Below are 26480 nucleotides of genomic sequence, written 5' to 3'. Positions count from 1 at the left end.
TATGCTCCCTCAATGCCCTCCTCCCAATTCTTTTCTCCCCACCCCGCGAGCACATCACATAGAAGAGTCAGCACAAAACAGCTGGAAAGGAAGGAGAAATTTGCAGAGAAGCTGAAAGGAAGGCAAGGTGACTCTCTCTCTCTCTCCCGAGCTGCGTCACGTTCTCCGCTCCCCTCTCGCCTTCCACCCACTCTGAGGCTTGGAAGTTGGCGGAAGCCCCTCCAAGGACTTCAGCCGGACTCTCAGCCTCTTTTACCCCGCTGCCTTCCCACGGAGTCGGCAATCGCGAGCACTCCGAATGAGCTCCATTGAGCTCGGTGGGGATGGCTTTGCCAGTCATTTTGCCTACTACTTAGGGCTTCAAACGCGCACCTAGCGTTGCACCCTTGTCAAGGTTGCAGAAACAAGTGGAATAAAATGGGCTGGGATTGTCCAGTGGGCCATGCTGGCAGAACGGGTAAAGGAAGGAGCGATTTGATAGATCAACTAGGGGCGCCCGCATGGGCACCTCTGTTCCTCTGGTGCCAAGGGCAGCCACCTGTAGAGGGAGCCAAGGGAGATGAATGTGAATGGGGAGTAGGACTGGCAGATGAGCTGCCCTGAGGGTCCCCATCCTTTGTCTGACCATGCCGGCGCAATTCGGTGTTGGGTCAAATTTTGGGGTATGGTGAATTTCACCGGAAGGCCCCGATCTGGTTGGCTGCCATACATTTGAAAATAAGTGTTGCCCGCCTTGCTCAGAAGCACATCCTGCTAAATGCCGTGGGATCTACTCCCAAGTAAGACAGAGATGCACTGCAGCCCTAAGGACCGCCGCATCTTCTCACGACTAAGAAGGGGTGGGATGCATTTTGCCTGTGTGTGGTGGGGGGAGATGGCTGGTCTCTTCTCTCCCCACCCCCAAACCCCCTCAAGTGGTTTGCATTAGAATCACAAAGCCATAACATGGAAAGGAGCAAATCGGTTTATACATATAATTGCAAGGAAAGAAAGCAATTAACAGAGAGGACAGTGGGAAATTAGATCTCCTCCCCACCCCCATTACAAAAAAAGGGATAGCGTTGAGCAGCCTTTAAGCAGCCCAGCCAGGCTGACAAGCGAATCCCTGGAAGAAACAGCAAGCGGGGTTGTACAATCGTGTATCTACAAGCTCTTGGCTGCAGAGCCCACCATCAAGCTTCAAATAGAGGATCCCGTTGAAAACTACGGGGTGTAAAACGGGCCCCGGTTGTTGTGGAAAGCGGAGGAGAGGGCAAGAGGCAGAGCGAACTTCTTGAAGGCAGAGCAGCTTGGCTGCTGGGAGATATCCTTGTGTGTTGATTTAGGAAGACATTTGCTGTATATAACGTTTAAGGCTGATAATATCATTGCTCGGGCAGATAAATAAAGCACTGGCCAAACCGTGGGGTCAGCTATCGATCCCTCTGTTTAGAGAAGGAGGTAGGAACGTCTCTCTCTTTCTCTCTCTCCCTCTCCCTCTCCCTCTCCACCCCCCCCCTCTGTGTCAGAGCAAAAAAAGACCGAAGCTCGGATAGCTATGGAGGAGTGAACAATTACAACATGGTAATTTGTGATTCGGTCTCGCCGTTGGAGCCCAAAGAGCCACCCTGTCTGGAACAGTCATAACCAGTTAGAGGAAAACCCTTTGGGATTCCAGCCGACGCGAGCCGTTTGGTGGAGTGGCACTCTGACTGCTTCCACGCAAACCTTACCTATGTCACCCCAGGGGGAGAGGAACGAGGAATAAAGCCTGAGTAGCATTGTATGTGCCTATGTTGTGTATGTTTAAGGACTGTGTTCCTGAGTACATAAAGATCCAGGGATGGGTGTGTAGCTGGTGAACGTGAGTTCAAAAAACCAAGCAAGTGCCCTGGGAGTGAGAGCGAAACAACCGTCGAGAGGGAGAGAGAGAGAGAGAGAGAGAGAGAGAGAGAGAGAGATATGACGTGACTATGCGAGAGATCTGCAGCCTTCAGCCCCTCTGCAATGGCTGATTAGCATTCCTCGCCTGCCCCTGGACCTGAGCTGACAACTAACAGAGATATCCAGCTCACCACTAGGCCTCCTCTCCTTTTGTCTTCAGCTGTCTAGGAGAGAAACAGGCTTCTCCGCGGGCCCCGCACACACTAAACGGCCCCCTGATCCTGGGGCTGCCGAGGATCCCACCCAGTCCAGTCAAATCGCCTCAACATCAGACCCGCTCCCGCTCCTTCGCCTCCCCGCTTGCGCCAGCTGCCCCCACCTCTGCCCGGCCTGCGCCTGCTTTCCAGATCTGCGCCAAAGGCTGGGAAAGTTAACTTGCTGCGACTTTCCTGACGCGTATGCGGCCCGAGAGGACGTCTCCGCATCGCACACTGGCCCTTCTCTCTCTCTCTCTCTCTTTGAAGCTTTTAAAGCGATCGTATTCCAAGAGAGGAAAGAGGAGGATCTTATTCTTTCGCTGCAACCTTATTGTTAAGAAGGTTGCGGTGGGCTGGGGGCTGGGGGGGGGGGCAACAGCAGCTCATGTCACTGGTGTTTCTTTTGGCCTTTGTCGCTGTCCATTGAGACACGTTTATATCCCCCCCCCATCTCGAAACGGTTTATAAAGAGCTAAGAAAAGGGAGCGGCTGAGAGGAGGACGGTGGCCTAGGGTGGAGAGGGGAGAGGGGGCTTTAATCCGAAGGCCAGAAAGACCTTTCAGGTCAAACTTCCCCGTTTGGTTTGGTCTTAGATCCATTTTAGGAACTTTCTAGGATTAAACACTCACATAAAAGCGGGATAGGAGGGGTAGGGGGCGGGAGGTTCGAGACAAAGATCCCTGCATCGACCAACACAGACCCTCACAAAACTAGTCAGTTTCTCCTCGCAGCAAAAGCTTACAAATTAGCTCATGTTGACAGATGTTTGTCACTTAGTAACTTCTCTCCCAGTCCCCCCCCGCACTATTTCCCCTCTTCTCTCGCTCTCTCGCCCCCCCCCCCGCAATCCCTTCTTTGGGGGCTCGCTTTGTTGTTTTTAAAATATGCAGGCCTCTCAGGAATGCCAGTCACGAGTCTAAACTTTGTGTCCAGCCTCCCTCGCGAAATGACCCTTTTATAGGGATCCCGATATGTCTCAATCTGCACTTCGCTCCGAGGCCGGGCTCCCTGCTCCCAAGCGCGGCAGCAGAAGCGCGCGGCTACCTCAGCAGGGAGGCCAGCAGACGCGTCCCCAGGAAGACGCTCTCCAGGGGATGGGACTGCAGCCCTCCTTCTTGCAGAAGGTGCCAAAGGACAGCGGAGCCTGGGAAAAAGAAGGGAGGGGGCAGGGAGAGAGGGGGGCAAAGGATGGAGAGAGAAAGTTTTATTTATCTTCTGATCGCTATGATTGGCCTATGACTACCCGAGCAAGCCTTTGCAGCCCAGGCTGAGTGGCCTGGGGAGGCAGTGCTTGAGGAAAGGAAGAGAAGAAGGAACAGCCGAAGGAAAGGCTCCGCTTTCAAAGTAAGTGGTTCATGGGATACTGATCAGGGGTGGCTGGGGCGGGTGGGGGGGGGGTCCTGGCTGTGAGCGATTTGAGAGCCAGCTAGGGCCGCACACCCTCAGCTCAGAAGGATGCTTTGCAAGACGGAGGAGGGCCAAGTGGGGAAGGAGGTGGGTCTGACACCAGCGACCCTTCTGACAGAAATATGGGGCCAAAGGAAGGCGCTGAGGGTGAGATGCGGTGACAAGTCAGATGAGAACCCTCCTGTGCGCAAGAGAGAGGGAGAGAGAGAAGCAGGTCATCTGCTACAGGTCTCTGCGTGGGTCAGGCTCACCCGGAAGGGTTTGTTTAATACATTTTCTCTCCCCCCCCCATCCCCACCACCTGTTTTCCCTCCTTTTTGCTGTGTGCTCTTAAATCGAGCCAAGCATTGCAGTGGGGGGTGATAGATATCCCAGCTTAAACAAGGATGGAGGAAACGGAGAGATAAGCGCAAAGGGCTAATTTCCGATTATTATTATTGAGTTGTTACTCTTGCTGCTGCTGCTGCTGCTCCAAGCAAAACTTCCCAACTGTAGAGCCCAGCAGGCAAGAAGCTTCTCTCTCTGCCTCCCCCGCGCCCTCCCCCGCCCTCCCGGTTCCTCTCCTGCGCGATGGGGAGTGACGTCACCCGGGCCCCGACCTATCCGCTCCGCGACCAAGGGAAGGGGGTGGAGCTCTTCCCTGCTCGCTCCTGCGCTTGGGACCACCTCCCAGCAGCAGGAGGCGAAGCGGCGCTTGGCGCGCGTGGAGAGGTTCCTCGGGCTGCTCCGGGGCGACTTGCTTGCTTGGCGGGTCCCGAGATCACCAGCCACAGACCATCGTCCAAGTTTAGCTATAGGCCGGGGAGCCAAAGGGAGGGGGGGGGAGCCTGCAGGCCCCGTGCGCTTCTAGGAAGCTGCGGATGGCTCCCTTCGCTGCCGTCTCTACCGCTTCTCTTGCGCACCAGATGGCTTGCCATTGTGTTGCCCCAGCCGGCGAGATCCTGCATTTAAAAAGGGGGGGGGGGAGAGGAGAGCGGGGAGGAAGAGAGAGAAAGAGAAAGAGAAAGAGAAAGAGAGAGTCCTGTTATTATTTTTGTAACAATCCAACTAGACCATTTTGACTACCATTTTGACAGACGATCATGGTGTGTCTCCCCCCCCCCCCCAGTTTTGAACCATAAAGAGACATATATATTTAAAAGCAACCCTGGCCACAGTTTCTTAAGGGAGGCACCGTGGCCCTTTCTCATAGCTCCTTCCACATGGGGTGTGGGGAGTGGGGATATGTCGGGCAAGGAATCTGGATGCGTCCCCGGGGATCTAAGGGTGCAGTCCTAACCTTTCCAAGCCGCAGGGAACTTGGACCGGTGGGAATTAACTTCAGTAGGAGGCCAACTGGCTGGCTAGAGAGCCCCCGCCTCCCCTCCCCTCCCGGCCCGCCCCTCCTCCGCGGACTCCAATGGCATTTATTTCTCACTCAGGATTATCGCCTAATAGTCAGAAGCACAGACGTGCGCATAAAAAAAAATCCAGGCATGTTTATTCATTCTATTTGATCAATCTCTGGGTGTCTGTTTATTAAACTTCCACCGATTTTACGTTTGGTGTTTCCTGATGGCAAACATTGTCGAATGATAAATATTGCATACAGTTAATTGTGATGCCAGGGAAAGCTCGGCTCCGGGTTTGTGTGGCGGTGCCGTCGCTGTCTCAAGCCCTCCCATGTCTTCTGCTCCCCGTGTAACTCAGGGCAAACAAGAACCTTTCTCAAACATATTAGTTAATGGGGCGAAAAGAGGAGCGGGGGAGGGAGCGAGAAAACGATGGGAACCCTCAGACTTGATCCCTCAGCTTGGATGGGAAGGGAGGCTGTCTGGAGAGAATGGGAATGTGAAAACAGCTAAAAAGGGGGGGTGCTCTGAAGTAAAGCATTTCTTGTCCAGGAATCACTTCCATTGGTTTTTGGGGGGAGGTGTCCCTCCCCCTAAAACAGGGGGGAGTGTCCTAGAACACTGTTTTCTCTGTGTCTGTGGGGAGCTGGCAATCATATTTGGCACCTCCTCTTATTTTATTATTATTTTTTACTTATTTCACTGAAAATACACGCCTGTTTGGCCAGGCCCCCAGAAAGGCTCTTTCTATCTTGAAAAATATCCATAGGCCGTTTCTTTTTCCGGCGCGGCTGCAGGTGTGTTCTCTTTCCGCATCCATCCCCAAGTCCCCAAGACCTTTCCCCCCTCCTCCCATTTTTATTGCAACTCTTTCCCTAATTTAATTTTGTTGCTGTTTCGTAAAAAAAGGGAAAGAAACCCAGATGTGTGTGGGGGGGTTATGGCTCGAGCCTCGTCTGGGCTGGTGCTGCGAAGGCTCTAATGCGCCCAGGCTACTAGTCACTGAGCAAAGCGCAGGGCGCCGTTGGCTCCTTTCCAACAGAGTTGGTCATAAAACAAGATGTGGGGAGAAGGGAGGGTGGAATTAACATCTGCTTTTCTAAACTCAAATATGTCAAGGAGCTTTTTTATTATGATGATCATGAATGCTTTCCTCATTTGAAGAAGAAATATGTAGAGATAAACTGACATCCACATGTATAAAGTATTTATAATGGTGTTAGGATTTAAAGGTAGCTATTCATTGCATAAGCCATTTAGAACTGACGTTTTAAAAGCTACTTAACCTCAGACATCCTTGAATCTTAGCGAAGGATTCCAAACGATATTATTTAAAGAGGAATTTGCTGTAATTTAATTGCATATCAAGGCGGAACGAGGCGCGAGCTTTGCACCTTCTGCGCTGTTTAATAGCGTTTTAACTGGCGTTTTATTCACCCACGTTCTCGGCTACCCTCGCCTTTCCTTGGGAAGGGGCCGCTAGAAAGCGGGTCCCAAGTTAGTGGTCTGTGTGTGTGTGTGTGTGCGCGCGCGCGCGCGCGCGTTTGCTCACCATTTGCAACGGGCAGTCATCTTTGTGCCTGGAGCTTTGCCCTCTTAGGGGACACAGTTAGTACCTCGGTTCATTAGTGCCTATTTATTATTGCTGCAAAGAGAAAATAACATGTCAGATTCTGTGGGTGAATCGACCGTTTGCCCCCACCCGCAGATCGTTCCTCTCACCTTTCCCCCCCAAAACTGCCCACAATTCGGTAATGCCGGCATTTATTCAATCTGCCATCCACTTGAATTTCCGGGGGCCCAGGGCGCCTGACATCCCAGTCCGATGCCCTTTTATTTACATTTCTCAGAATCCCGGAATTAAGTCAGAGCTGTCTCTGAGTGGGGTGGAAAATCAACTGACATGGAACTACTGCGGCTTAATCTGGGCGAGGATCGAGCCGGGGAGGGGGGGGCTGACGTTCTCTCAATAGTACCTCGGAGGGCAGAGAGAGAGAGAGAGAGAGAGAGAGAGAGAGAGAGAGAGAGAGAGAGAAAGAAACAGGCCCCTGGCTTATTGGCGGCGGCGGTGTAAAGCATGCACCCTCAACCCGGTTATGTATTTCTCTCCATCCGCTTGGAAAGAACGTGTGCATTTGGATCAGAGATCGCTGGGATGAGGATGCAGCTGGTGACGCCCATCATGCCAGAGCAGTACCGCGGGTGCCCCTTGCAAAATGGCTCTCCCTTGAATACAGGCCGCCTGTGCACGGTTCCTTGGGATTAAGCCTCATGAAATTGGGAGGCAGGCAGGCGGGCTTGCTTGTGAGTAAAAGGAGGGCAGCAGTAGAGATCTTGCTTTGAACCATTTCTCCGTTTGCCTGGTAGAGTGGCTACTCCAACTCTAAAAATACCCCCAACACACACACACACACACACACACACACGTGTGGCAACAGCTAGTTCGTAGTCTTTGCTGGCTCCTATGAAGCTGGTTGAGTGTCCCTGAGCCATCTGTAGCCCGAGCCTCCTCGAAGAGGAATCCAAGCCTTTGGACTTGAAGAGGGCTTAATTCCCTCTGGTTCACCACTGTGGCATAACTGGGTAGATTAAAAAAAGGGGGGGAGAAAAGATCCATCCTAATTCGAATCCATAGAACGTCGGTTATGCAGTTTTCTAATCCACAAATTAGATCTGGGGCATTCCACCTGTCTTTAGGATGCCTGATTGAATCAAGAAAAATCATCCCACTCCCCAAAACATTAATTCATCACCAATCCTAGGCCCTCCATTTCTTTGGGGCATGGCTCCAGTGAGGGGTGGGGGTGCCCAGGGGTCCGCACGGCTCTCCAGGAGCCCCGGCTTCTATCCCGTCGGGGACCAGGGGACGTAGCCCGGCTTATGATCTTCCACTGAAGGCAGCGGCGACGGCCTGAGCCTAGCTGGACGGGGATCTTGTGCCCTGAAGGGAGGGGGGCATGGGGGGGTAGCAAGGAGAGGGGAGAAAGGCTGTCGATCTGTGAGGGCAGAGGAGAGAGATTAAAGAAATGGCCCTTAGTTCTCTGAGTGACACGGCCCCATTCAAAGGGCAAGCAGAAAGAAATGCTGCTAATATGAATAGAGGGATGCTCAAAAGCCTTGCCCCCTTTTCTTCTTTGGCTCCACTTCGGGTCGGATCCTGGGTGCATTCTTAGAGCCGTGTATACGCTATCTGGGCACACGCACGCGCGCATGGGAAAAAGGTCTTATCGATTCGAGATCGATATTGATTCGAGATCGATTCAGACCGATGTAGCTGACTGACCCTACTACTCTCTTTCTGGCTCGGTAAGAGATTCTTCCAAATAAACGCTTTGGGTTTCTTGCGCCGGTCTGGACAACAAGTGGGAAAGGCGGGTGGCGTGGCTCTCGGAGCCCGGGGGTCTGGCCTGAAAGGTAGTGCATTTATGGGAGACTCTCTACAAAGAATTGCTCCGACTGATGAGGATAGCAACCCCCACCCTTCCTTACATCTTCACTTTCGCCTTGCAAAGGGACAGTCCTCAGCTGACATCTCCAAAGTGATTATTAGACGCCTCTGTGATAAATCAGGTTGGGGGGGGAGTAGGGGAGTCGGAATAAGGCCAGGCTACACACACACACACACAAACACACACACACACACACACACACACACAGTGTCTGGCTAACGCTGTATGACTGCCCGATAGCCCTTTTCAATTTTTCCACCAACACCCCTGAAATAGCACATTGCCTCAACAACCTCTCTTGTTTCTCTCTGTGTGTGTGTGCTCAGAAAAAAATCTTTAAAATTCCTGTCCACGGATTTCCCTCTCCTGCCTCTCTTTCTCATCCCCTCTAGCTCCATCCCCACCCACCCCAAGGAGCCTCGGAGCCCTTCTTCCCTGATAAGTTGTAAGAACTTTGCTTTCAAGAGTGTGAAATGAAGAACACAGACAGTATATCAGTGAAAAGAATAAAGTGGCCTTTTAATGAGCACTAAAGACAACAAAAACGTAGATGAAGTGTACCGTAAAGACTGTTTCAAAGTGCAGCTCAATCCCCTGAGAGCAACCATCCCATAGGCCGGGTAATTGGGACTTTACTGCGCAGAGGTAAGTCAGAGTGGTAGGATTATTTTTATTTTGCTTTGTTTGTTTTGTTGTATTATATTTTTGCTTCTCAGTAATGGATCTGTTGCAAAAAAGTTTGTGCAAAGAGCATCAGGCCTTCTAGCAGATGAAGGGAGCTTTGTGTCTCTTAAAACAAATCACTCGAACATTCTAATTTGTGAAAATTAGTATTTTCCTGCTCTTCCGCCCTGCTCCCTTTTCCCAAAGCCCGGGACCTGCGAGGTGCGCCTATATTTCTTCAAGTCAGCCTTTCTTTCTTTCTTTCTTTCTTTCTTTCTTTCTTTCTTTCTTTCTTTCTTTCTTTCGTAATTTCCCCGCTTTCCACAGCCTTCTCTCCACCCATCCCTTCCTCAACAAACCAGGTAACAAGAGCAATAAATCCAAGCAGGGGGGAAATAAGACAGATTTCCTCATCGATGTGTAATAAAGTTAAAGGACATTGTTTTGTCAGACAAGCGCTAAGCAGAAAATAAATCTTAGGGTCTGGGGAAACAAAACGGAATGATGTTGGCGTGTGTGTAAATTTACTTTTAAACGCAATAAATCAATGTTCATTTAAACAGCTGGGGAACCCCACCACGGAGCAGGTTTCATGGGTAAGAAAATCTGGACGAGAACAGGCGATAGAGATGAAACCACCCAAAGAGAGCAGCCTTCTCCCTGCCCTACACACACCCCGCTCCCCCAATATAGTTCTCCTTTTTTCCAAGGAACTTCAAGAGCTGGACAGAGCCCGAAGGAGACGAGCTGATTTCAGTGGCCACCATTCTGCCCCGTATGGATCTCACAGAACGGAAAGCTCAGACCTCGGGGAAAAAAAGAAATTAGAGGAGGAAGGGGGAAGCAAGCAAACACTAGAGCTGGTGGATCGGACCCTTGTGGTTGTTACGACGGACAGGTTCTGAGAACCCTGTTAGTTTCAAGCCATGTTAATCTCAAGGATCTGAATGGCCGGGGAGAGGTGGGTGGGGAGGGTTTTTTTTGGAAGGATGCAAGGTTAGCTGAGATGTTGAATACTGGGCTTCTAAAAGGGGAATGTCGAAAGATGCTTGGCCAGTTGAAAGGCGAGTGGGCGCCAGAAGCCTGTTCTGAAGGGTGGGCGCATCTGGAGACAATCTTTCACAGCCCAGACACTTCACAACAACAGCACAAGAGCGACGGGTGACATTTGGGCTTCTGATACTCCGCAGGAACATTTCTCGAGCAGGTGGCAATAAAGAGCTGTGAAGGCAAAGGTGCGCCTTATTTGTCTTAGTCGCCTCTTCCTAACCCGCGACGATTTCCACGAAGCCTCGATAATGACTCTCCCTTTATTAGAGAGCCTTCCGCGCGCTTGCAGAGTGGCAACAATTTCTCTTCCTCACAGTCATTTGGTGTCTTTGTTTAATTTTGCAGAACTAATGTAAACATGGCTTGCAAATACCCAGAGGTGGATTATTTGGTTTATTCTCTCTGCTCCCCCCCCACCCTTTCCTCTCCCTCCACCATCCTTTTTTTAAAAAAAGAAAGAAAGCCGCAGAAGATTAATCGAACAGCAAAGATTACGAGAATGGAATATGCCCTGCCTTTGTTTTGTAGTCCTTCGAAAGCCATGCAAATACACATCGAAGGGCGTTGCTTCCCTTGAGCGACGTGGCCACCGCCTGGCATCTTAAGTTTGTGAAAATATATTACATCTATTTCACGAAGCGTTTAAACGCCTGCATTTCACCGGACCAGCAAAGCAACCAAGCAGCCACCAACCACCTTGTCTATACTGGGGTGTGGTGGAGATGCAAGGATAGAACAGTCAGGGGACCTGGTGACTTTTGTCCTTTCTGTACTGCTCAATTGACTTCTCTCACTCTTTCCCCATCCCTAAAAACGAGAGCTGGAAATAACGAGCAGAGAAAAAGTTATTAAGCGCCTGGCAGGTGCGTGTACCTCGGTTGTATACATCCCAGGGACCAGATAGTGCTAGTAATATCTGACCTTGATTAAGGGAAACCTGCCTGTCCTAATACTCAGAAGCGAAGCGCAAACGACACGGAGCCGAGTTGCTCTTTCAGAAGCAGGGAGGGAAAGGGCAGAGCCCTGCGAAACACTGAACGGAGTGCGGATTGTCTGCTGGGGGGGAGGGGGAGCTCTGCTCAGGTGAAACTGACGAGGGAGTGTAAGTTTCCTGCTCAGTCTCTCTCTCGCTTCTCTCTCTCTCTCTCTCTCCCCCCCTCTTTTTCTATGCCGGCCCGAAGGGCCTCGCCGATTCCTCGCCTTTGATTCTCCGTTTGTTTGCTAGATGGCGCTGTGTCTCTCAATACATTCCGATTCAGAGCTAAAACGGCCCCTTTTCGTATATCCTCCCCCAGATAAATCAGATTACCTACCCCCGCTTCGTTCTGCGAGGAACGCACTTTAGTTCCAGCAAAAAAGAAAAAGTGCTATTAAATAATGTTAAGAATCATACAGAATCATCATATAAATATCCCGATTGAAATAAAAGGAAGCCTGCAAGCAAAATCTGAACTATGGCGTCTTTACTCTCTGCCAATTCATGTTGTAATCATGTTGTAATCTACTTAATGATTTCCCTCCTTTTTGGTGGCTGGACCAAAATGTAGCTAATTTGTATTTGGGGAAACCTAATAAAAAAAAAGCAACACACAACCCGGAGATTTGATACATGTTTTCATTAGTTGCAGGCAATGTAAATACGCACATGAGATCTAGCTTCACCAGAAATAGAAACTGGTCGTATTAAGTTAGCCTCCTTGTCACTCTTTCATGAATAGATCAAAACAATTATGAGCGATTTAAAGTGAAAATGCCACAAAATCAAATGTACGTTCTCTTTTCATCTTTTTTTTTTTTTTTTTAGGTTTGTAAAGCCTGGGGGTCTGTTTCTGTATCTCCTACAGTCTAAATTTATTCTGCAAAATTACCTTCCGTGTTCTAAATTTATTCATTTCATTAAAGTAAGAAAACTGTTTAGAAATTTAAAAGCCTCGGTTGTTTCTATTGATTATATGATTAGGGATTCATTATATGGAAACTCCTCTCCTTAGAAAAAGTAATCTGAAAGTTTTGTATTGACAGGTACATGTATTAGAGTATAAAGTACTTTTAATTTATTATTAATTCCAGATTTCAAATACTATTATTGTGATCATCGTTACGTTTATAGAAACAGGAAGAGCGTATTCTCAAGTGTTAAAACAGCAATGCATATTAAAGACGTTCCTTTTTCAGAAGTCATTTTGTTGCATTCTCTTTTCTGGCTCAGTTTCTCAGAAATGCAGGTCTTTAACAACAATCACTACCACAGGGGAAGAAAAATAGGCTGGTTTGGTGCGACTCGCAACATTCGATAAATTACATGGTTGTTATTTCATTTTCTCCCCTTTAGTTAGAGCCTTTGTAAAATCTCAAAGTGTTAGGCTGTAACTAGGAGGCGCTGAAAACCTAAGGCGGAAAATTTACAACTTGATCAACTTCAAACCACACACACAGAGAAACACACAGACACACACACACACACGGCGCTACAGTTGCAAACATATGTTCCGGATTAAGTTAAGCAAACGGGTCTCGTTTTCCAAGGTAGAAAGCTGATAATGAAATCTTAAATGCTGCAGAGTTTGGCTCTTGTTACGGCTTCACTTGCACCAACATGAACGAATCCCTCTACCTTTCTGGGACATTCCGGTTTTAGGTGCAGCGCCTGCAGAACCACGCTCTGATTCTCTCCCTCCCTCCTCTAAAGCAATTCAAAGCGCACAGGTATCTCTTTCAGCGGTTGATCTTTAAAGAGCAGTGCTTTAAAGCAGGCAAGGCTCCTTCCCGTCTTTTGTGGGCCAGGCAGAACTGCCCATGGAGAAAGAAGCTGGGTTGCCTTGCTTAGTCTTAGGATATGTGCCTCCTCCTCTGAACGCTCTGGGGTCGTCAGCTTAAGCATCGTGCGGGTATGAAGGGAAGCAGAGAGTAGCAGAAAGAAACCCCTTTCAGAGAGCCGGTCCCGATGAGCAGGGAGCCACAATTATAATCGTTAATAAGGTGGGCCGGAGTGTAGCTTCTACTCAATAAGTATATAGAGCTCATCTGCACATCTAAGGTTCATTTCCATGGAGCAGAATAAAGTTTGTCTTGCAGGGGCTGAAAGTCGAACCCATTATTACAAGGATGCTAGCGAATAAATGCGTGATATATGCACTTGTGTGTGTGTGTGTGTGTGTGTGTGTGTGTGTGCTCATACACACACAATCTTACACGCACATACTGTGGCACGTTAAAAGTAAAAAAAAAATTTTTTTTTTACTTAGGCTTGAGCACAGATAGATAAACAGGAAAATGACACATATATCCACAATCATTCAGTGGGAGAGAGGCGACAGAAATACGTTCCTGAAGCAAGACAGACCTCAGAAGCAGCATCTGGTGCCCGCCCCATGTTTTCAAAACTTCCCTAAATGTAATTACTCTTGAAAATGTTCTTTGTCAAACTCCACTATCCCAGTGGATTGTAATGAGGATCCTGCAACTTTATCCCAGGATATTATAGCCAAGGAGCTGACTATTTCCCCCCCAAAAAAATACCCAGTAGGCACTTAGGACATTAATGGGTGTCTATTGATTTCCAGAAAACTCTATTGAGGAATCCTTTCATATATCTAAGATATACACGAAACACTTTCATTTCACTAGATAGCCCAGGTAGTTTTGACGTTGACAAATGGCCAAAAGACAAGAAAAGTAATTTCAAACGACTTTGAAGGGTTACAGGAGGTAAGAAAAGGGGGGGGGGAGAGTAATATTTTTCAACGCATGTCACGAATAAGAAAAAAAGAAAATAATCACAAGGTAAACCATAGCTGGGGAAAATAATTGAGGAGCAAATAATTGAAAATGCTTTCATGTTGGACACCCAATCTCTAGTCCCTTTTCTGTTTCCCCTTTCTAAGATTCCATTATTTTCTATATGCCTCCCATTAAAAGTTATTTTTAAGATTACTAACACGGACATGCACTCGCTAAATTGTTCAGGATATGCATGTTCAGAATAATGGAGGTGGGGGAGACACAAAGCAAAATTACCCGAAGAAAGAGGATTTCGTAAGAACTGAGATGAGAAGGTTTAATGCAGGATTGACAAAAGGATTTTTTTGTTAGTCAGTGAGGCTCACGCTCCGGAGAAACCTAATATCCTAATATAGATCAAAGAAAGGAGCAAATATTTAATACCGAAGGTGAGCTACCTCGAAACACAAATCCTTCCCCCTCTTAAATATGCAGACATCTAACTTTCACTCGGCCAATTAGTTGTCAATAATAATAAGAATAACAATAATACAAAACTGGTTTATAGTAACACTGCTCACTACAACAATGTCTGAATTATGGTCTGGAATCAATTCGATTACTGATCAGAAAGCTATCAGTATCCACGCTATAAAATATCCTGGTTAGGTAGAAGATACCACGAATTTAAAAAATAAAAATAAAATACCACGGTGATCTTCACTTTTCCCAAATCAGAAGCGTGCAACAGGTTATTCCTCTGAAAGTTTAATTCCTAACCGTTCTGCCTCTGGGGTCCCTCCTACAAAAAACGAAAGCGGCCCCCTCCGCCTACCCAAGGCCGGTTGGCTAGTTGGGGGGAGCGAGTGGACCCTTTCCTTGGACTTTTTGTGGGTGCAAATGAAGATCAAGCAGAGAAAACTAAGAATTCCCCCTACGAAGCTGCCCTATAGAGAACAGTGAAAACGGTGGTGCGCGTGTGTGTGAGGCGAACCGACTACAGGTGGGTCGAGAAGAAGGGATTTCATTTAATCCATCGTAACACGGATAAGGGGTCGTGATGACGAAACGGGGGTTCGAGGTTTCCCTCGTGAACTTGCCGGCAAAGTTGATGCTGAAAACAGAATAATTCGACTCGGACGTTGGAGCGAACCCTTTTAATAAGCAAACTCTGTTCTCCACAAGCTAGCAGAGAGAAGGCAGCGGGTTCTTTCATTTGAGGAGAGGAAAATAACCCTAAAATAACCCTATTGTGGATATCTAAATATCCGTTTCCATGAATCTGGCTCATGATCCGTAATAGTATTTGATATTAGTAAGAGCACTGGGCTATAACTTTGCTTTCCTAATGCCCCAAAGCCATTCCAGTAAGTTCCTCCCCAATAACTCAAAAGCAAGGAGGTCTGTAACTCCTCGCTGTCCTTGCTCAGCTGGGGCTGGGGGCATTTATATTAAGGGAAAGCCAGGAAATCCTTAGCTATCCAACTTGCTCATCCCCCCCTTTACCCATTTTTTTTAATTTTGGACGGATCGGGGAAGCAAATGGGAAGGGAACGGATCTCTCAGCAAAAGAAGGCAGAGCGAGAACATTTGAATGAGTAGAGAGCATCTTGTTGCATTTAAATAGCGAACACGTAAATAGCTTGACTTTACAAGCTTGCACGGCTGCAAGTTGTTTGCTAAAATGACAGGGACGTGATCAAAGAGGAAGAAAAAAGAGACATTATTTCTCTCTCTTTCTCTCTCTCTCTCTCTCCTTGTGCATAACTTGAATTAAAGGATGCGGAGACTGAGAGAGGGCTTAAAGTCCCGACGATCACAGCAGGTGGCGGGTCTGGAAGGGGGAAGTTGAAGGGAGGTAAAGTTACGGGGCTGAGACGCGCAGACTAGCCGACCCTTTAGCAAAGCGGGGAGGGTGGAGAGGGAGAAAGGGAGGGCTGCCAGGCTCTTAGGGCTCTGGCTCTGGGGTGCCTCTCCCGAGGCTGCAATTAACCAGCTGCCTGGCAGTCAGTGGGGTTGCATCGAGTAGGCGCGCATCAAAGAAGGGAAGCGGATCTGCTTTGCAACCAACCACGAGGACCTCAGATCCCCGCCCCCACCAGTATCGCCTCTATAGCCAAGGGAAAGATGAAGATCGCCTGGGAAGGGGGAAATGGCATGCACGCATCCCCGTAATGAGAAAGAGAGAGGAGGAGGTCTGGTTTTGGGCAAAGCTGGAAACCAAGGATGGGCAACGCGGGAATCTTGGCGGAAGGGACTTAGGGAGAGGACAGAGGATGAAAACGAAATCGGGGGCCTGCGGGCAGTGGCATCAGACCAGGGCAGTGGAATCGGACCAGAGGAGCACATGAGGTGGAAAGTCCTGAGAAGGGGGCATAAATGCATGGTTAACTCTCCCCGCTTCAAGGGAGATGAGAGGAAGCGCGGAGCAGGCGGGATTCAGGATACAAAAACGTCGTTCCTGAGAGCGAGGTCTTCCGCAGCCTGCTCCAGGCTTGGGCTGAACGAGGCAAGGAGCGGCTTGTTTAGGGCGAGGGCAGCTCAGAACTAGGAGCTGTCCATGGTGCTACAGAGAGTGGATGGCGCAAACCCCGCTCCGCTCCGCTTTTTCGGGTTTCCTGGCAGAGAGACTGTCACAGCCTCAGTTGCTCTATCAAGGGGTTCCCAATTCGCATCCCCACCCCAGCCTGGTAAAAGTTTGGACACCTTCCCGCGGCTGACATGGTTTCTCTATTTTTTAAATCTTAACAGCCCAACTTGGGAGGTTCAGAAACCACCCGCATCATAACTTCCCACCCACTTTGGAAGCTGGAGGACTGAGTCGTTATCTTCCAACTTGCTTCCAAGTAGCAGATTAACATGGAAACCTGATCCTGATTCTTTAACACACTGAGTTTTAAGGAAAAGCAAGGGTGAAATGAGAGATTCAGCAGGGCTAAACCCAGGGTTCCAGGGTTCCAGATTTCTTAGGTGTCCTATAAAGTGGCTTTAAGATGTGCAGATAGAGATGCCCGAATGAACACATGGTCAGCGATCCATGAAGCAGCTATTACGTCTTTCTTTAGCCTCTCTTTTCTAGTCTATCTCTCTGTTAGCAGAAAAGCTACTCTGATTTGTGCCAAAGATCAGGAAAGTCGCACAGGAGTTAAATCGACGTTACTAATTAACAGGCTCTCAAGGTTCCCCTAGTTAGAAGAATTAATTAGGATGCAAAAGTAAACTTTTTAAGATAAAGCCCTGCACCTATATTTAGGAAACGGAAAGTGAATTAACCAACTGGTTAATAACTGAGGGACAAGCCCAAACTTTTTTAAAGAACAAAAAAGTTCGAGGAGAAAGAGGAGGTCCCCGCGCGCACCCAGCCTCCAAACACTTGCACGTGAAGGTATTAGATACGATGTTACCCGCAAGATGCTTCTTAACTTGTCTTAAGTAGGAGTAAATCGCAGGTGGAACTGGGGCGAAATTAAGACTGGTGTGCGCTCCTTCAGGGTCTAGGGAACCCGTTCAAGGAATTCATTAAACGCAGAAGCAAAGAAACATCTCTCATATTTTACTCTTTGTTCAATCGAAGTGATCCGAAGGGGCAGTAGACATTGCACTGGGTGGGTCGAAGCTCTGCTCTACTGTTCCCCCACAGGGGGAATTCGAAAGCAAAAGTTAGACTAGGGGCGCGAGATGGGCTTTTTGGGAGGGGGCAGAAGGGATTATGCGGAAGGAAGAGTGAAAATCCCCCCCCCCCGCCAGCCAAGCAGGGCCTTTCCTTTCAAGCCTCGCGAGTCCAGCCTGGAGTGGCAAGCCGGGACCTGCTAGCCAGTTGTTCTCGTCACCTGACCTCAACAGAGACCCAGGCATGTCGGGGCTGCAGGGAGAGCCTGGGAGGAGGGGACCCTCTCATGGAGAGGCTAGCAAAACCTCGGTCGTCGGGGCGAGCGACCTGCTCCCTTTCCCTCAGGAAGCCGGGCCAGAGGCAGAGGGAACCTGAGGCAGGCTGGCCTGAGCTCTCCAGAGCGGTCCCCTTTCGTGCTGCGAATATTCGCCTGTTGGCTTCTCCCTCTCCAGTTCCCTGCGCTTCTTTTGAAGTTTCCCTCTTGTGAGGAGGAATGTCAGATGTTACTCCTCCAGCTGAGAGAGCCCGCATTCGCCGGGGAGGTGAAGAGGCGAGGGCTTTTCTCTCCTTCTTCCCCCAGATTATTCTCATTTGATGCTCTGAAGGGGAAGAAGGCGATCACCGGCCTTTTCATCCAGGGCGCGGCCAGCTCTCGTGGCGACTCCGGCCAAACCACCGCGGCTCCTTTCTGGGCCCAGAGGCTGCCTTGGCGGCGGGACAGGAGGAACTCCTGTCGGCTCCAAATGTCCAGCCTGCGCTCTTGCTCGAGGCTCGGGCTTAATCGTCCTCAGCCGAAGCTGGCAGGAAGCGAATGCTTAGTAAAGATCAGGGGAAATGTCCTACTTTCTCATCCCTTCGCCTCATTTTAGTTTTAAGTCACTTGCAGAAGAAGGACTCCGAATTCAGTTTCCCCAGCAGACCCCCAGGATGGATTTCCTGCTCCGAGCTCAACTCCCACTCCCGCGACACACTTTCCCCATTTTACCCCACAGGAATTTCCCGCCTGTTCTGCAGCCTCCTGAGTCAAGTGGGTGTTTTTTCTCTCGCCTGTCCTTCTGGCTTGTGATCACTCCTAAATCCATTCTTCGCTCCAACCATGCACGTTGATCACATTCCAAAATGATGGGGCCTCCCACGGATTTGGGTGCATTCAAGGATCAGAACAAATCCCGTTGCGAGGCTGGGGGTGATTAAGGTCGTCTTTACGTATATTTAATTTTAAATATGATAGATCGATAGATTAGATGGCTTATACCCTCCCATCCCATCACTGATAAATGGAAGGAAAGCGGGATCCCAGCTTTAAACCCATGAGTTGTATATGGGAAGCAAACAACACGAACAATCCTGTTTGGGGATCCGAGTGGGTCTGCGGGCCCTTTCTTGTTGCGAATGTGATTTAGGCTGCAATCCCGGACCCACTTTACCCGCTGAACGCTCCACATACAGGTATAGGACTGGCCCGTTACAGTATTTGGAGCAGGCAACTGTCAACACGCAGAGGCGCTTCTTTTTGGAAATCTACTTTGAAGTGACGCTCGAGGGTCTCTGCCCCCGCCTCGCTCTCCCCAGATCTACGTGTTAATCTCTGGTTTCCCCCTTCAAACAGAATTCAGTTACAAAGAGCTTGGAAATATTTTGCATCTATTGAAGGGGCACCACGTCTTTAATTTTCTGAGGAGTAAAAACCTCCCCAAGAAACTTCATATAGCTTCTTAGGTTTTTGCTTAGCATACGTGATAAAACATTGATTGTCGTAGTTTGGTGACCCATGAAATTTGGGGGTTAGTTTTCTCTTCAGACCAGAGCATATAATTATGCAAATAAAGAGCTGTCACTGATCTGGTGAAATGCTCACAAACACACGCAATCCGAAACTGGAAAGAAAAGTGGAAAATGTGGGGGATTAGGAGCAATGACAGCGTTTGCAAAGTTTGGGGAAGTTCTTTTTTCACACTTTGGGGGACTTAAGTCAACAATTAGCGTGATCTGTCTATCAGATATACACAGAAATACACTCCGCATCCTTTAACAGGTTACTTTAACTTCAACTGGAATAGAAATTCGAGCGCAGGCACACAGACTGCCGTCGTCTTATATGACAGCTTTCAATTGTACTTGAGAATTGGTTCCTGAGGGGGGGGGAGAGAGAAGGGGGGAGAATAAGTGCGCTTCCTCTGAGAAAAGAAATATTTAAACGTCCCACTTTAGTTGATTAGGAATCCACGTCAACTTATGTATTAGAATGAAGGCACTAAGCTGCATAAAAGGACCTTGCGGCATGCACAGAAACTCTCTTTGTCATGAACCCAAACAGAGTTTTACTTTAAAAGGACAGATACTAGCCAGGGGCCTGTCGACCTTATTTGTTCATCTGTAAAATGGGAACATTTTCTCAGGAACAAACTTCACGGGGTTATTGGGCGGTTAACAAATAATACGTTCGGTTAAAAGGAGACGGGGGTCCTGAAGAAATAAATCCTGGGATCATATACTACAGATAGATATAGAGTTATGGAGATATGGATACAGGCCCACCCAACCAGGAGTTGAAACCCGGTGCAACCTTTGATGTTAAACAGATCTTCTTAGCTGGCAAAACTAGAGCCCCATAGTCAGAATGTGTTCATAACTGTCCGTTCAGCTGCTTTGGTGCAAATCTGGGACATTCTTACAGGTGCTTTGCCTAGTCAAAGTAGAATGGAAAGTAAGAGCTTGTTCCACTTTCCTTTCGCGTTGCCCCTCTTCATTCGCTCCATCCAGAGTTCGGCGTAACTACGAACTAGTTCAGTTGTATCGATTCTCACTCTCTCTCTCCTTTAAGGCGTTACAGATCTTTGGCACTAAACTTGTTCTAAAACTTATAGCGGGGTGTGTGTTGATGTTTCCTGGGCTCCAGCTACTTCACTGTTCCAAGTGAAAGATGGATCCACTTTCAGGAGCCCAGTTCTACCCTGACAGCCTTGGCCCCTGGTTCATTTTTTACCAGGAACAATCCTCTGCCTTCGCCCCCACCCCTCCCCGGACTGCCGGAGCGCTGTTTCAGCCGAGCGGGCTTAGCCCAGATTTATGGTAACTGCTGAAGACATCAGCTTGTGAACAGACCAGCGGTGTGAAACTTGGAGCCACCAATCCAAGGAGGAATCAATTAAACCAACAATTCGGTCATTAATTCCTCCCAAGTGTGTTTTAAAGGAGATCGTTGCTACTGCTACTGCTACACAGCTCAGGTGTCGAGCTAAAAGCTAAAATGTTTCAAGGGTGTGTGTGTGTGTGTGTGTGTTTGTTTCAGATATTTTGCATCACTGTCTCTCGACTAGGAGGTACACCGCCAGTCACAAACGCATGATCACAGTTTAATGCTGCTACAGTCTATAGCTGACTCTCTTACTTTTCCTAGAGTAATGAAGGCCTGGGAGAGGAGGGGATGCCAAGGGTCATTCGGGTGCAGTGGGATCCGTCCATTCTCCAGGGCCCAGTTAAGAGACCTCCTTTGCAGTGGAGGGAAAATCTTTAGCCAGCAGCAGCAGCAGCAGCAGAAAGGAGGGACAGGATTCCTCGCATTTCTGGGTCAGAATGTGCACTGATTTGGATGGGGAAGCTTTTAGCTCAGGCCACCTTGGCAGATATCAAGGGCATGCAAGTCCCCCCCCCCCCCGCCAGAAGTAGTCAGGTTCGGTTTGGGAGCTAAATTTTGATCAGGCTTAGCCCAGCAGACACAGAGCGGAGTCCATTGCACCAGGCATTCCAGAAACACAGAAGCCACCAAAAAAGGGGACACGCCCCCCTTTCCCCATCAGATCCTGGAGCTACACATCTCTCCCACCTTGTTGGTCCCATCCCAGCGCTTGGGTAGCAAACGCCCACTTGGGGGTCCTGCTCGTTAAACTGCCCGGCTTGTCCTTTATCAAAGATCCTGTCGGTCGATTTGGAGGTTTTTTAATCGATTTGACCCATTAGTAGGTAAGATTCCAATGCACACCAGAGAGCAGCGTGTCCAGAAAGGGCAGACTGCATAGCGGCGGTGGCTGGGAGTGAGCAGGATCCCACGTGGTCGAAAGAAAGATATAAGAACTGCGCAGGTCACGTGAAGGCTGCAATCCTATCTCCACTTACCTTCGAGAGAGCCTCATCCAACTCAGTGGGAGTAAGACTGACTTCCTGACATGTATGGGATGGATGGCTTACAGCGAAATTCTATACAACAGGTCTCCTGTGAACTAGGTACTATTGTTCTCCAGAATAAAAAAATTCCTTCCAGTACAGGTAACCCTTCTTAGAACTGGACCCATTGCTAGAAGTCCCGGTCCACGAGTCCGCACTTCAGAAGGAGCTTCTCCTTCTGTGACCCCAGGAAACTCGAAGGCTAGCTGGATGGCGGGAGGGCTACTCCTTTGGGGGTCTCTGGTGCCATCCATGCAAAAGGTCTAGTGATTTCCGTACCCAGGATGCCCCCTTTCCCAGCTTCTCCCACTTTCTAACGCCAGCAAGGTGCAATAAGAGGACAGTTGTGCAAGGAAGGAAAGCTACTCTTCCTTGGTTGGGGCTGACAAGCCTTAAGCGCCTTCCTAGAAAAGACCAGCGATGGCTCCAAGAGGAAAATGAACGAGCCTCATCCCATGCAGGCATCCCTTGAAAGACCCCTTGATTTAAACCGGGGAGAAGCCCATGTATGACCCTAAAAATGCTTCATAAGTTGCTGCTCGGGACTTTAGCAGACGCCTGAAAGGTGTGGAGATTTTTATACATGGTAGAATTTCTGGCTCGGATGAAATAAACGCTAAACTGGGAAAGCTCAAGCCCCGGGACCTTTGCTGGATGCCACACAACACTTTCGAAGGTTTTCTTTTCCTTTTTTTGTTTTGGCTTTTGCACTCATATACGGAGGTACTGGGGATGCAGCCCCTCGGAACTCACTGGCGCCTCGTTTTGGGTAAGCGCGAATGGGACCCAGCTGCATCACAGGCGATTTTTTTTTTTTTAATTGTCAAAAGCTGGGGATATAATTTGTTTGGATAAAATGGTTCCTAAACATACCCTCCGCAACACCCATTCGCAGGAATTCCCATGCACTGTGGTGCCCGATTCATCCTTTCGCTCTTTATGTGCCTTTCCTCCCCAGCCCTTTTAACAGTAAACGCGATTTCCCCCGCCTCGCATTTTTGCAAGGCCTTGGATATTCGTAAACACGTTCAGAGGCCACGCAAACAATTCCAAGTCTCAAAGGGCCCAGGTGGAGGAAGATCTTTCTTTCGCGGCTCGCTCTGCTGAGGGGCAACCACGTCAGAGCGATCCTTCCTGGACGCTGCTGCGCTCCCCTTGCTCCTGGCGAACGGGTTTGTCCGGCCAGCAGCAAATGAACATCCCTTTGAGTTGTTCCGCCTGGCACAGTCGCTTAACAAGACCAGAGACAAGAAAGTCACACCCGCATCTTAAAAGAGAAACCATTTTTTTATTGGTTCAGTGTAAACAGAAAGAGACAACCCTTTTGACAGCTCCCTGTGTGCTTTACAGTTGGGTCCAGAAGCAGCGAGAACACAACCCAGGCAACGGCACGAGATACAGAGCAAGGGGCTGGTGGGACCACACCGGAAGGAGTAGAAACCTCAACCGTGACACTTTGGAGAGGAGGAAAAAAAACTCATTTGGTGGGATTTGGCACTTTGCAGAGCCCCAGAGGCTTTCACAAAAGACAGGGTAAGGTCTAAGGGTTGCTGTGGGGAAAGCCCACAAGATCACAGCTAAGAAAAAGCATGGATAAGAAAAAAGACCAGGTCGACCGTCTACCACCCTGAAGCTGACGCTAAGGTGAGCCCAGGCGGGTGAAAGAGAGAGAGGAGCAGTTCCAGAGAAAGGGGAAACAGGAGACCGGGACCATCAGGTGGGGGAGATGGTCACCAGGAAAGCGATCAGGAGACTATTCCTGCCGCAAGCCTGCCCGGCTATGGCTCGATCATTCTCCCTGCGCAGAAGAGTAGGTGTGCAACTTGCCAGTCTGAAAGGTCACCCCTTCACAGAGCAGAAGAGGTCAGGCGAGGAAGCGGACGCGCCGAGATAGGCCACCTTCACCTCTGCACTTGGAGCCACTTGACTCTGGCTTTGAATCTGCCCCCAGAGAGATGGCACTGGCAGGTTTCCGATGGAAGGGAAAGCCCTTGTGTGTGTCTCTCTCTCTCCACTTTGCACCGACAGGGCCCCTTAACCCGAATTGCGCCCTTTGGGATAATCTTAACAGCAGCGCTTTCAAAGACGTGAGCCAACACGTCTGTTCTGAAATCCCCAAAGCTTCCCTTTCAAACGAGCTGGTGGTGGTATCTAACGAAATCGCCCAGCCACTGAATGCATGCATGAGATGAAATGAAATGTGACCCCCTCTTTCGCTCGGGTAACATCTGAGAGGGGAGGCCAGGAAAAGTTCAAACGCTCCTTGGTGCCCCGGCGCGCCTACTCGAGCACCAGCCAGGCGCTGCTGCTCTGGAAGAGGCCGGGTCGCCGTCCGCTGGGGATCCCTCTGCGCAAGGCGCGCGAAGGGCAGCCACTCCCGGCAGTCAGCTGAGCCTCGTGGCCTGGCAGAGAACGTGGAGAGGGCGCCCCAGGCTTGGAGTCCGGGTCGGGTAGAGCTTTGGGGTGTGTGAGATGAGGCCCATAGGGACCCCACTCCTTTTATCCACACTGGCCACGAGTTTGGAGCTTAGAAGCCCGAGAATTTGCGGTTTGGGGTGGAAGGCAGACCCTATTTGAGCATCATGGTAACTGGAAACACTCGGTGACAACAGATGGACTTTTAGGTCTGCGTGGAATTATAAAGAGTCAGGACTCATTGAAAGCCATGAGGAATTTAAGGAATGTAAAAACGACGTCCTCTTGCTTATAACAAAAGTGATTAGCAACGTCAGTAATACATGCTTCTTTTCTTTCTTTCTTTTTTGCTATTAATATTTCACAGTGTCACCAGACGGTGAAGGTAAAACGAAACTGGCTTCAGGAGTTCAACAGATTGAGTGAGAAAAAAGATCTTTCGGCAGGGAGGGGGGAAATCGCCCCTCCCGGCAAAGGCGGACCCTGTTTCAGCAAGGAATGGAAAACTCTGCTGCCCCGGCCTCGAACCGGGAGGCCAGGGCGGAGAGGCGGCGTCCTGGGAGCGCCCAGGATCTTTAAAAAAGTTCTTCGGTATCTGATTTGTCACAAAATAGAGATTCTGTTAGAATAAAAAATAAACGTTTCAACCAAGTATTAGAAGCAACATTTTAAATACTGGTATTATTTGCTCTATATTACATTTGTCGCTAAAACATCCTTTTAGGGTTTTTTTTAAAATGACTCAGCAAACTCCCTAGGAACCACACAAGCAAAGAGCGCTCGGTAGTTCTGGCGCATTTGGAAGTAAAATTAAGTCCTCTTTCCATGTTCAGATTTGCTGAAGTCGCTCAAGTCTTCCTCATTAATAAACACCAAACAAAGCACCCACTGATTAAATGTATGGTTTCAGTTTGGGTGGCACAGCCTCTCCGCAGCCTGAAGTAGAAAGAGTAAAATAGCCATTGCTGGAGTTACACGCGCATCCTAAACACATTGACGCGACACGTAAGTCTCATAGACGTGCAGGGCTTAGGATCGCTACCATTGTGTCAATACAGTTTATTAGAGCCCCTGAATTTAAAAAGCACGGAAGCATTTTATTATTATAATTTTAAAAACACCGCCCAAAGCGTTTGTGGGAAATCATTAAAGAGCCTAACGCGTGGGCGGGACCTTGGTTAGCGAGACTTGGGAAGTCCACCATTAAAATCAAGGCGAACGAAATGTGAGCTCCGACGGCGGGGAGGGGCGAGGAAGGGCAGGGCGCTAGGACCCGGAGGCGCCGCGCCGGCCCGCCATCAGCTCGGTGCCGGGCTCTGTCAGGGCAATTAGAGCTGCACCAGGCTGCGCGGTGCGGTGCTGCTGTCAGCCTTAATCTGCGCACTGATGGGCAGCCCGAAATCCCCGCCGCAGCCCACAGGAAGCACAACCAGTGAACCCATATTGCTTTGACAGTTGCACTCATCTAGAAATAATGCAAAACGCTACTTAGATGTAGACACGGCGACCCTGTGCTCTAGGAAGAAAACAATCTAATGAGGGGCTGGGACTGCCGAGCGCCGCCGCCCAGACTGGAAGGCAGGCAGGCAGGCAGGCGGGCAGGCAGGCAAGCAGGCGCCGGCTCCCGCCCGCCTCCCGCCCGGTTACAGCTCCTCGTAGCGGATCCGCTGCGAGCGGCGCGTCGGAGCCGCTTTGCCCGAGCTGCTCTTCGCCTCCATGGCGTCGCCGAAGAAGCGGAAGATCGACGCGTAGCTCTTCCACGAGGTCAGCTCGTGCCGCTCCGTGCCTGCAACACACAAGGAAGGAGAAGCACAGCGTCACTGCCTGCCACTCGGGCGGAGGGGGGGGAGGAGGAGGGGGAGGAGGAGGGGGAGGAAGACACTCCGCCCCCCACGACAGCGAGCCGCAGGGGGCAAGTGGAGGAGCGGGACGCAGGCGGCGGCCAAGGCAGCTTCGCCCCCGCCCTCCCGGACCCCCCCCCCTCTTGGCGAAAGGGCACCCAGGCTGGAATCCTGCGCACCCTGGCCCGGGAGTGCATGCCCGTGGCATCAAGGGGGCCGTGCTTGTTCTGCGTAAGTGCGCAGCCAGGCCTGGGGCTGTGAAAGGTTACGCTCTCCATCCGGGCACGGGAGAGGGGTTTTCTGAAGCCTGGCAGCCCGCAAGGCCTGCCCTCTCATCCAGGCTGCCCGTGCCAAGGCTGATTGTGGCAACTCACCACTGCGAGAGGAGCATTCTGCACATGCTTCACCAGGCCTGCAGCTTGGCACTGAAAAGAGCTTCTGAACTCTTGACTCAAATTAAGCCCCAGGGAGGGGAAAGGAGTTGTTAACCAGCCTTAAGACAGGAAAAGGGCTCTCACTGAAAAGGGGTAGGATTCCGGTTTGGTACTAAGTATCCTGTCTGCCTCTTTTCTCCACCAACTATTTAGATGATTCCCAATGGGATTAATTATTTTCATTTTCATTTGTTTTAAAGTTCAAGATACTGCCCTTACAACAAACCTACACAGTTATTCACATTTTATAGAGAGGAAATCAGGTCTGAAAGCTAA

At 49.6% G+C, this 26480-nt stretch overlaps 1 protein-coding gene and 1 long non-coding RNA gene across 5 annotated transcripts in view; one reads left to right on the top strand and one right to left on the bottom strand.

Annotated features, from left to right (window-relative positions):
• Positions 1–1492: 1492 nt before the first annotated feature.
• LOC309352223 lies at positions 1493–25047 on the top strand. Its single transcript, XR_014161157.1, has 2 exons — positions 1493–3464; positions 22865–25047. It is a non-coding gene; the product is annotated as an uncharacterized lncRNA (long non-coding RNA).
• ARB2A (ARB2 cotranscriptional regulator A) overlaps positions 22783–26480 on the bottom strand; it is a 204628-nt gene continuing 200930 nt past the window's right edge. For 3 of the 4 annotated variants that reach the window (XM_081880534.1, XM_081880535.1, XM_081880538.1), the window contains one exon: positions 22783–25715. In XM_081880534.1, coding sequence (XP_081736660.1) covers positions 25573–25715 — 143 coding nt within the window. In that variant the 3' untranslated portion in view covers positions 22783–25572. The remainder of the gene's footprint in view (positions 25716–26480) is intronic. The other variant, XM_081880536.1, reaches the window with a different exon arrangement.

The sequence above is a fragment of the Podarcis erhardii genome (genome assembly GCF_964252035.2).
Source record: "Podarcis erhardii genome assembly, chromosome: 11".
NCBI classification, from domain to species: domain Eukaryota; kingdom Metazoa; phylum Chordata; class Lepidosauria; order Squamata; family Lacertidae; genus Podarcis; species Podarcis erhardii.
The sequence above is the reverse complement of the archived record's forward strand: the minus strand, read 5'-3'. Positions and strand labels throughout refer to the sequence as shown.